Source organism: Lagopus muta, chromosome 10 (assembly GCF_023343835.1).
Source record: "Lagopus muta isolate bLagMut1 chromosome 10, bLagMut1 primary, whole genome shotgun sequence".
Lineage (NCBI taxonomy): Eukaryota > Metazoa > Chordata > Aves > Galliformes > Phasianidae > Lagopus > Lagopus muta.
In genome coordinates this window covers 14,660,584-14,672,626 of record NC_064442.1, presented here as the reverse complement: position 1 = coordinate 14,672,626, position 12,043 = coordinate 14,660,584, and the positions used below count along the sequence as shown (strand labels likewise).

The following is a 12,043-nucleotide window of genomic DNA, read 5'->3' as shown; positions in this document are numbered from 1 at the left end:
CCTAACAGACAAATATCTTTCTGTTGAAGGGAAGCAGTAAACATCTTGCAATATTATATGTGGAGTTTGAGAACAGAGAAGTAAATGAAATCTGCTATGTGTCATCAACTCATTTCTATTACGCTATCTATGGTAATTTGTCAAAATCCTAGGTATTGTATGAGAGAATAAAGCAAGGTTGGTAAGCCTCACTGATTCACTATGATCTTGTAGCCACAAACCAGATTTGCATAATTCTCATGGCTTCTTGCTCCAAATGCTTCATCATCTTTTGTGTGCGAGAGTGAAAGAATGTTAATTTCCACAGTTGATTTAGTACTGTATGTTCTCTAAGTCACATCCTAATGCCTGGCTTTTATATGCATTCTTCTAGTACCATCAAGTCCATTACGAACTAAATGATAAAATAAATAAAGGAAAAGAAAATAAATTCTTCTCCCCTTTGCTCTGATCCTTAATTGGAAGGTATCTCAAGGCATAAAGTAATTCTGTAAACAGTAGCGTGTGTTCTCTTCGTACAGCCACAAAACCTGTTTTACAACATGCCTTGATGCTATTTTAAGTCATCCTGTGAACATGCCTTTAGAAGTATTTTCCATATTATTAATTGGTGCCTCACAGTGAAAGAGGATAACTGAATGTGAAGCAGGTGGCACACTCAGAGAGGAATTTAATAGTAGGCTCTAACAAAGGGCTGCAACTCTTGTATTGTCCTGGCATGTAAATAAAGGCAAAGTGCCCTCCAATAGCCCTCCAATATAGTGTGAGGAAAGCACAGGTAAAAAGTAAATGCACAAGCACTGTGCTACAAACAGGAACAAGTAATGAGTTATACATAGCACAGATTTCTGCCATAAGAAGAAATTAGTAGCTGGTGTCTATAATGGGTTACTGCACCACCCCACTATGTGTTTTATGCTTCCTCTTTTATATCCGACAGAGTTGAAAATATGTCAATGAGGCTAGAAGAAGTGAATGAAAGAGAACATTTCATGAAAGCTTCTCTTCAAACAGTTGACCTTCGACTCTCTCAGTTAGAAGAACTATCTGGTCGGATGGTGAATGCTCTTGAGAAGCTGGCAGGTGTTGACAAATCTGAGCTAACGTATACACGTTCACGGGCTTCATCTGAATGTGATGCTGCGTATCTCCTAAGGCAAAGCAGTGTCAACAGCTCGGATGGCTACAGCATGTACAGATATCATGTTGGTGGCGATGAGTTAGCATATGATGACAGCACAGCTCCAATGTCACCAGCCATAGGATCACGTAAAAAAGCTCATTCTGTTGGTACAAAAGAAGATGGAGCAGACCCAAGGATGCTGGTTCCAGAGCACCATACCAGTCTCCATTATACCTCTAGTGCTAATGCAGTGACCCCAGCAGATTGCAGTAGATCTGCATTAGACATTGCACAGAATATTTCCAGTCCCCATTCTGGCTCAGGTGGTTTAGGGGATGAAAACCAAGGAATTTTCAAGAAGGATGAAATGGCTCCTCAAAGTTTAAACCAGATGGATGTTGTTATGAACAGACAATCAGTACCAAGATCAGATTTTCAGAACACTCAGCTGAAAGTAGAACGTACCAAGTTAGAGGCAACCATCTCTTATCCCTTGGACAAATCTAAAGCAATGCGCTATTTTCCTCCTGAAACATTCAGTGCTTGTCAAACTACTATGATGAAGTCAAGGAGCTTTATATTTGCACAGGGTGGGAAGCTGGTTGGAGGGGTGAACAACTGGACAACAGAATATAGTACCATCATGGATCAGGTGTGCCCTTCAACAATTGAGCAGTGGGCTACAGAGTGGAAATACGAAGTTGAGCAGCAACTTTCTCAAGAACGTCCTCCGGCATACCCAGGTATTATCTCTGAAGCAGAGAGGCAAGCAGAACAGAAACAATTACAAATGGACACAGATGATGACAGTGATGTTGGTGAAGCAGGTATTAGTGCCTCTTACGCCTCTATGCCTGCTGCTGTCAAAACTCAGACAGAGAACTTGTTATCAGTAAAGCCAGAAAGGACTTCTGGGTTCCCATCAGTACGATCGAAGAGCTTGCACAGCCATTCTCGGAAAGCCAAGTCTATAAAGGACAAATTAAACAGACCAGGACATGCCACTAGTGTAACTAACTTAGTAGTAGCATTTGGCAGTGCAACAGAAGAACAGAAAGCTAGGCAAGAAAATGCGTCCACAGAAACTGAGTGTTGAAATGGCTTATGGCCCCTGTTTTATTGACCGTCAAAAAAGTAGTGCGGCTAATTGAAAAAAAGAAGGATTTTTTAACTAATCTATACAGAATAATGTTGCATACATTTGTTTCTCTTCATTTTAAACTTATTAGGTACATGTTATGCTATTAAATACACCCTTGCCGGGTCAAGTGAAAGGGAGATACTCGCTCAGGGGCAGATATAAAAGCAGGCTGCTCTGCAGATGCTGACAGTATTGATCTTTCTTTGTTCCACTTCCACTTCCCTTGTAAACTCATTTACTGATAGAGTCTTCATAAAAGCTCTTGAAAGGACAATACAATCATTTAATAAATTAGAAAATACTTTTTCTTCTCTATCAGAAGACTACTTAAACTGCACTAATTTTTAACCAGCCATTGTTTTTATCCTCACACAGCTGGTTTCTTTGTGACCACTATGTTTTCAGATCAAAACAAAATTGTCGAATGCATGGAATAACTATGTAGTCCAATTTCACTTCTTGTTTCATGCATGCTTCTTGGGCAGTACTTTCAGAAAGGCAGAACGCAGCAGCTTCTACCCAATAGAATACTTCTGAGTGGAAAAATACAGTTATGTTTGGAAAAACCTGACTTGGAATGCTATGCATACACATATTCTTGACCTGTCCTTGAACTTGGCTGACATAATCTGCTTTCAGGATCATATCTGTCTCTGCCCCAAAGCATTCTGGCAGCCTTAAACTGTTGAAAAACAGTGATCATTGTTTCAAAATGTTTAGAGAGATTTTCAGTATTTAAAGTGTAGATTGATTTTAATAATTTCAATCCAAGGTCTGCATTAATGTTTTATATAAACAGTAACAACAGAATCCCATGTAGAGAAGGAAACTTTTGCCTGCAAAAGAAAAAAACAAACAGGAAATGTGTTTTGATTGGGTGAGATCAGAACACAGCCAATCTGCATTTGAAGTAAATCTACTAGACCAACTGATCTTTAATTCTGCAATTTCATTATGGCAGTGCACAAGGAACAAGAGTTTCTATGAGTCAATCTGAACAAAAAAAATAAATCCTATAGATGAGGAATTCCATGTATTTCCTTGAGTCCGTTTCAAAAAGAAATTTCAAATGGAAAAGCCCTCTCTACAGAGCAAGTATTTTCCATCACTCAGCAACCAAGACTGGAAATGCACATCTCTAGTTACAATTAGCCAGAACGCTTGACTCAGCAGCAGCATTCCATATGCTAGGTTTGGGTAATTTCCTTCCTAGTAGTGTGATTTTTCATTTGCCTCATTCTTTGTTATGTTTTAGGAATTCTGTTTTCCTAAATGTCCAGCCCCTCTCTGTGCAGGGAAAGCATACCATTTAACAAAAAAGAAAGAAAATAAGTTAAAACTGTGTTACTTGTTCACAGAGTACTGGTCAAAAGTTTACACTTAACTCAGTAACAGCACTCATTTATACACTATTTTGAAAAGACAGAATTTCTTTTTCCCCCCCCATCAGCTCCTCATTATGCTCATTTCAGTATTAATGCTTCTTATAGCACACTGGAATACAGAGACTGATGTAAGACTTTAAACTGCATTGATGGCATCAGATTTTTATTATTTGCATTATATTTTCATACTCCATCCATAACGACTTTTGAAGTATTGCTACCTTGCTGCTTCATCACAGTGACCGCCTGGACATTTCGGAAGGGTTACCATACATCTTTGCCAGCTTGATCTTATGAGCATGTTTACTGGTTTCACTGTTACCAGAACAGTGTTGACATTTGTTTTTCATGAGGGCTTCTTTTTTTATTCAAGTTTAGGGAATGTGACATTTTATATAAACAGAATGACATTTGAAATTGTTTCACTTCCATGTTTACTTTTGTGTTACCTTTCTATGCAACTACACAGCAATTTTGTATGCATGGTTAATATATCCTCCAATTTATCAATGCCTTTTTATTGTTTGCCTGCACGCTCACCAGGAACTAATTCATCAACAAACACAAAGGGATGCAGCCATTCAGCACTTTGCTAAACAAGCAGAATGCATTGTGGACCGCAATAGTGTGTTGCATGCCTCTTGTTACATTGTGTTTATAAAATCTGCATTAAATCATGCTTTGTTTGACCAGACATTTTTTAGCATTTGCATTACAAAGTTTCTAAGTGGCATGTAGTTTTCAAACAACATTTTACCGTTGTATTTATTTTCTTCTCCTGTACAAAACATTTATAAAGAAGTCATCTTAGAAAGATATGGAATTAATTCAATACACCAAACTGACCACTGAAGGATATAAAAACTCTTCACTTACTGTTTCTTCTTATGCAGCAAATGGGCTGAATGTTTTCAGTTTCTTTTTTACCACTTGCCAGTAATTTTCCATCACATTCTCTATACAGGCTCAGATGTTTCCTGTGCTGGTGCACTGCATGAACTGTAATGGTAACCTCCTTGCCAATAAATGTGAAGTGACTACATTGATGTTGGCAGAGTTATGTCAGACAGATTTAAATATGGCTCTGTATGTGCACACAAGGCTGATGCTAGATTTGGAGCACACTAAACAGAATAATGGTTAACACTTTTGCCTGCCCACCTTCGTCCTTTCTTGAACACTTTGTGAAAGGTTGCAAGCACAGAATTTGTATTTCTGAAGAGACACATTTAACACTGCCTATTAAGAAGACAGATCCCTCCCACTACTAAGGATGACTCCACAGTGGTGTCATAGTGAATTTCACTTATATATACATATATATATACATATATATGTATATATATATATATATATTTAATGATTATTATGTAAACTGAATTATCTAAACTGAACCAGGTCAAGCTTAAAGAGGGTGCATTCTGTGTCTGTGTCACTGAGGTAATTTAAATGAATTCACTGTGCAGTATCTTGCAGTACTGACATATCCCTCTTCCCTCAAAGCAAATATTTCAAACACATTAACTAATAGCAATGTAGGCAGGTTCTTAACTATACCACCTGATTCTAATTATTTCATTTTGCATTGCATCACTCTGGGAATATTTTGACTTGGCCTTGCAAGCCCTATGCTACTGCAGAGTCACCCTTTCCATTTGAAATGCTGGATTTAGATACCAGAGAACCAAAAGAGTCAATTTGCCATATCATTTAGTAATGAATTCAAAGAACCATTGGATTCTCCCTAACGTGGTCTCTCCAGATGGCTTCTTTGGACCCTTTCCTATGTTCTAGGCTTGGTGAGATGTATGTTTGTCTTTCCTATGTTTTTTTTTAAGTATCTGTGAGGCCTTGTCTGAAAACAAGACAGTAAGGATGTCAAAAGAACTGTTTCATTAGATGTGCAAGATCCACAGGATCTGTAATGGGTGCTCTGGACAGTAAATTCACAAAGTTGCTCCTGAACATTTGTCATGGCAGAGGTACCTGGACACATTGCTGGGGTTCTATCTGATAACATCATTGTCAGCTTAGAACTTCTGCACACTGCTAATTGGATTCATGTTATACTCCAAAACACGTGATCAGCAAAAAGAAGGCATTCCTTATATGCAAAATCATGAAATTATTGTTAGTATAATGGGAATTTTAACAGTCTGATGTATTAATTGTTATTAGTCTAGATCTAGTTGTTATGGGGGAAAAGGAGAAGCAAGAATAAAGGAGAGGAGAGATGAAAGGAGAGCAAAGAATTATCATTAAGGTAAAAGTCATACATACACATGCTTCCTACTATCTGCCCCTTTTTCGCAGATGTTTTCCTTGCATTTGCACTGATCTTCAGGGTCTAAGGGTTTCTGGCAATGAGAGTAGAAAGGAAATATTGCCAGCTGTCAGCACTCTGACAGCCCATCTTTACTAGGGTATCTGTGACGTTGATGGTGTCTTTTCCCTCACTCTTTGTTTGCTTTTGTAGGAGCATTTTATATTTGCTAACAAACTGAACAGTGTTCTCTTCCATGGCCTGTAAGTCCATGTTATGCCTGAAATTTCTACTCATTCTAAAAATTGCTTTCACAGATGAACAAGCCAAGGCACAGCTCCAGGCAGGTTGAGACAAGTTCAGATAAAGCAATCCTGACAAGACTCAGGCCTTGCAAAGACAGCATAATGCTTGTGACCTGTCACTGACAGACAGTGCTCTATGAATTGGGCTGTGAGGCTACATTACACCAGAAAGTGCTTTCCCCTCCCTACAGCCACCGCTGATAAATGCTCTACTGCATGCAGCGGTCACCTGAGCTGATATTTCAACTTGTTGATCTTAATAATAAGATCCAGCATCAAGCAGAAGGGCAAACAGATGTAAAGCTAAGCCTCAGCTTGACTGGGCTATTGAATGCTCATTTCTTCCAGTGTCAGACCCAGAGAGGTTGGGCAATCAAAAACCAAGAGGCACCAGGAGTTTGGATTCCATGCTGACAAACTGCAGACTTTAGAATAATTCCCTTAAATTGCAGTCTTTTACTTCTTTCAACTTCGAGCCTAATCCACAGAAACAAAACTTGATAGTGCAAAATGGTACTTTATGGCTGATGTCCTGCATCTTTCCATAAGGTAAGTCTTCGTAACAGGCTTTAAATAAATTAGTGTTTGCATTTGTTCAGCCAAAGCAGTTAAGAGCTTGGTGCTAAAGGAATTGCATCATCCCATCTTCCTGCTCCTCCTTTGTCTCCACAGCACTAAAACCTCTACAAAAATGCAGCGCTTCATCCTCCCTGATTCTAGACGTCAGCATTTCTCTTTTTTTGTACTAACTGGATTGCTGTGCTTAGCAAGTTATTGCCTCATCAGACTGATAGACTTCAAACATTACTGTGAATTAAAATTGGGCTCTAGTTTAGAAACACTGTTAATCTGAGAGTCATTATCACATTACCACATTACCTATGTTAAATAGTGCAAGCCAAGGTGGAACGTTGTACCAATTAATAGCTCCAAATAACTCCAGGCAAGTAATACATACGTAGTGATTAACAAGAAAAGTACCTTTATACGATACAGCAAAGTTCAACATCATTAAACGCCCACATTTGAGAATGCTACCTCCACTTTACAGATATGCCTTTAAAAGTAGTGGGATTTTTTTGTGTTTCTTTTTTCCCTCCTTCAAGAAACTAAAACCTTTGCATAGTTTTTATATATTTTGCATATCCTGGCCAAGAATATCAAGGTTGCTGCTTTGTGTAAATAACGTTTAACAAATTCTTCTGTTGAATCTTCATCAAAGACACCCAGAAAAGAGATTTTTTAGACTTAAGAAATTTAAATTAAGACATAATGGTTATTTTCCACAGGAGTTAATATGGACCTGTAAGGCTGTTGTGCTCACAAGTCTCCAGCAAAAGTTCCACATTTCTGACTCCAAGTTATGACACACTGAATGTGCAGACTATTGAGTGAACAAGTAGGGAGATGTCCAGGTGAAGTAATAAACTGCAATGTTTTCAATTGAATATACAACAAACTTTCATCAGTGAATCCCTGATTTTGCAGACTTGCCACATATTTGCTGTAGCTCTGGCCACATTGCTAAGCTCAGAAATCACACAACATGTGCATCCATGTGTCCTGGAGTGCAAATCAATAGTTGAACTATTCTTCATTATGCTATGAAACCCTTAAGTTACCACAGAAATACAGGCCTGGAAGAGACAGATCATCAACAATGAAGTGAGTTCAGCACTGCCATGATAGCATCAGTGGCAGATGGTGGTCTAACCTGTTCTTGAACATGTCTAATGAAAGCCATTCCATAATCTGCTGAGATCAAAAAGGATCGTTATGAAAGTCTGTTCTTATTTAACCCTAGACCTCCAGCATTGCATAAACCAAAGTACTTCTCTAACCACAGAGCTGATTTGTGAGGTTTTACCAGAATTTTCAAGAAGATATCTAAACTGATGTGCAGTTAATACAGCAAGTTACACACCACAGCCATAGGTAAGCAGATAAATATCCTAGATATCTCACTGTTACAAGTAATTTGCGCTGTATATGAGGCTTCAGAAAACTGGCACTCAGCATGTGGGGTCTGATACCACCAGGAAAGTTGGCCAAGCTGGTCTGGGGTGGTCATGACAGTGGAAAAGTGTAAGGGTCCTGGCCAATCTAGCATATGGGAGTTAACTTAATGTTTTAGCAATGAAAATAACTGCACTGTGTCAAAAGTGCCATTAAAAAAAAACTGTTGGAATAAAAATGGACAGTTGAATCCTTTTCAGATCCACTGACTGTGTTCCCTAGATAGCTTCCCTCCTTTCTTTCAGGACTGCTTTGATAAGATGAAACTATTTTCAGAAACTATTTTCAGAACTGTTTGAAAACAGTGAGCAAGTGAGGCAAGACAGAATGGTTGGAGGTGGGCAGACAGTTGAGTGCACTGCCAAAAGGTGGTAGTCAGGGGATTCAGTGGACTTCCCTGTCTGTCCTGCCTGCCTGCCTCACGTGCCCTGCCCTACCTGCCTTGCCTGTCTGCTGTGTTTGGCTCTGCCTCTCTTACCTCCTAACTGCTCTGTCTGCTTGTATTCTACCACAAGCTGAGACAGAATTAACTTGCTCCTCCAAAATACTCACTTCTCCTAATCAGCGTTCTGCTCCCACTAGCATAAAACTCTTCCAGTGACAACTTGTGACCAGTTCCAACAATAACCCTCACAAATCTTGTGATCTTATGTTTACAGAGAACTTTACTGAGTTTATGCGTTTTCAGAACAGCACTGCCATTCGAATGTCAGTCCAATCCTTCTTTGAAATGCTCATTCCCTCAAGTAAAACTGCCTTTACAGCCACTTCTTAGAAGGCATCTAAGGCATGCAGGGACGATCTTGTAATTCTAATTTGATAATAATAATTGACAGGTTTAATCATACTGGCAAATTTGTTATACGTAATTTTTAAGCCCAGCTGATTTGGACTGTTTCTCCCCTCCTCTCCCCCTTGCTTTCTCCTACCCTTTTCCTGATTTTAATTTTCTTTCAACAGTGTTCTGAATAATAAAAAACTTACAAGAATAAAGATGAGGACAAGTCCCTGCAGGGTTTCTCACTTATCAAACATCCAAGGGATTTAGCTTATGAAAGGGGATCAGTCACCAGCAGGAGGGGAGCTATGGCTTGCACTCACAGCACTGTCAGGCACTCATTATTGATAGTAGATTCTAGCAGATTCTGTAGCACAGTGCATCTAAAACGGAAAGGAGCAGAGCCCAATACCACACACATTAAACAGTGACACTTAGACAATGATTCTTCAACATAAAATATAAACCTTACATGTAAAAGTAAATGAAGGGAATTGTCCACTAATTTTGTACAGGTGGGACCCTTGGGCAAAGAGCTGCACTTGTTCTAAAAAAGTCCTGGATGTTTGTGTTCATCTTCTCTGCCTGAAAGTCCAACCACAATATATGGTTGTGGAGGTCTTTGCTGGTGTTCTGCCCTGAGCTGCTGCACAGTTCTAAATGTATGCACACATTTCCTTCCTCAGCCTAGGCAGGTGTTGGTGGTTCATTCCCCTCCTCACTGTTCAAGCAAACCTCTTCCCATTGGTGGGTCTCTGCATTTTAGTCAGGGCATCTGGATGGTGCCCTAAAGTCTGTTCATTCACTGAACACATAACAGTGTGTGATGTGTTTCCTGTTAACTGCAGCAAGGGAAGACCTTGATCTTGTGGTAGATGCTGGGTGTTGCGTGTGTAATTTTGGGCCTAAAAATATTTCTGTTCTCTTGGAGTCTTCTAATTCTTTACTGTCTTTATGTTGTGGTGATGTTAAATTACTATTATACTGCAGCAGGCCTTTACTGATGTCTTAAATGTGAGCTGTTAAGAGAAAACAGCAAAAACATACAAACAAACCCAACACCCACCATTTTCAATAAAGTGAGGCTACAGTGCCCACATACTGTACTGATGATTATTTTGGCAAGTCCTGGCCTCCTGCTCATGGCCCTATCCCACGAGCCTTGCCATGACCTATGCCTAGCTCACAGCCAGCCCACAGATCCCCAGCTCCTTCATGCCAGCACGCTGGCAGCAGGGCAGCACCAGCAGGTGCACCTCACTGAAGGGAATTCTGTGGTTGAAGATGTGCACCTGCTCTCTCCAGCTGTTCACATGTTTAATGTGATGAGCAAAAGGTGCCTGTGGCAGCAACCCAGGGCAGCACCAAGATGTGCTTAACGTTCCGTAGCCACAAGGTGATATACTTGGTGTGGAAGTGGCAGTAAGATGAACTTGGTAGCACTAGTTTATTCATGCTGGAGTTAGATTTTAAAGCTAATTATCTGAGACAACCCTGGGTTACAATAAATGCCTCCCTTTGCAGGCCTTATGCAGAGATGTTTCACAGCTTCCAAGCATTAAAATCCTCTGCTTTCGTCTACGTTTTAATATCGTGCCTCCAAACCTTGCCTTTTGTGTCTGTTTCCTCTCATGACAGGCAGGGACAGATGCAGGCTCTCAGTGCTTGCCCAGAGACCAGGCTGTGCCCATGGGAGGCTTTGCAAGCAAATTCCCCTTCACTCATCTGGAAGCACATGCTGGTGGGTGAGGGAGGAAATGGGGAAGATTTTGTAACCAACAGCTACTTTCTTTCTGATCAGAAATAACAGCATTCTACTGCAGGAAGTGGGTAACAATATCACTGCTATTTCTGCCCCTTATCTGTTGTGTTACAGTGTATGGGGCCCTCACCTTGAATGCAAACGTTGGCCCTTCTCTAGCCCATGGCAGTCAGCTCCTGACATCTGCAATTCGCACAACTTTCTGTTACAGATGAGAGCTGTGAGAGAGCACAGTACCCGTTCATTTCCAAATTCCTGATTTACTCACTGAGGAACAATTCAGAAATTATTTCAGCTGCTTTACCTGTTACAAGAGCTGGTGCACACACAGGTGAGCACCCCCATCTACCTCTTATTTTTTCACCAGTTGGTGATGCAGCCAACACATGCCAGGCTCCCGGCTGTGCCGGAAGGACGTGGGAGCTCCCCATGGCAGGGTGACAGCAGGGTGCTGAGGGGCACGGCAGGTCGAGGGAGCGATCCCCGCACCGGGAGCAGGCAGGGCGCTCGTGAATGTGAATGGTTTAAGGAGTGAAGGGCCGCACGGCCCCCTGAGAACACAAAATGAAAGCTGCTGGCACGCTCCGCTGCTTAGAAGATGCCAATCATCTTGTGACGATTGCGATTCCACAAAGAAAATGAGTTGACGTACTTTATTGTAACCTATAACTCGACGACCATTAAGATCTCTTTCGAAACTAAGCCATTCTACGACGATCAAAAAAGTAGCTTCCTAAGAAGCGCCGTCAGCTCCCACCAGCGGGGCCCATGGGGACTGCCCGGTCAGCGGACAGCGAGCCGAGACCGACGGTTCCGTTCGGTTCCGTTCGGTTCCGTTCGGTTCCGTTCGGTTCCGTTCGGTTCCGTTCGGTTCCGACCGCGCGCCGCCCCCCTCCGGGCCCGACTCCGGCAGCCGCCCCGTCGCGGTGTAACAGCCCCTCCTGCCCTCGGCCGCCCGGCCCCTGCGCGCCGCCGTAGGAAGGCCGCTCCCCGCCCCCTCTGCCCAAGATGGCCGCCCCGGCGCAGCTCGCCTCTGCTCGCCGCCCGCCGGAGCCGCCGTCGCCCGGTCGCCGCCGGCCGTAGGGAGCCGCCGGGCCCCGCTTGGGAAGGCTGCGCCGCGGGGAGGCGGAGGAGCCGCGGGGGGCTCCATGAGGGCTGGGGGCAGCCCCAGGCCGGGCCCGCCCAGGCCGCTGACTCCTCCCTTGGGGAAGGGGGGCACGCGGGGGCCGCCTACGCCGCCGCCCGCCGAGGCCGCCGCCGCGTGACGGAA

At 42.1% G+C, this 12,043-nt stretch overlaps 1 protein-coding gene across 2 annotated transcripts in view; it reads left to right on the top strand.

Annotated features, from left to right (window-relative positions):
• Positions 1 to 4,876, top strand: part of TRPM1 (transient receptor potential cation channel subfamily M member 1) — an 88,305-nt gene extending 83,429 nt beyond the window's left edge. For both annotated transcript variants that reach the window (XM_048956441.1, XM_048956439.1), the window contains one exon: positions 941 to 4,876. In XM_048956441.1, coding sequence (XP_048812398.1) covers positions 941 to 2,219 — 1,279 coding nt within the window. In that variant the 3' untranslated portion in view covers positions 2,220 to 4,876. The remainder of the gene's footprint in view (positions 1 to 940) is intronic.
• The last annotated feature ends 7,167 nt before the right edge of the window (positions 4,877 to 12,043 follow it).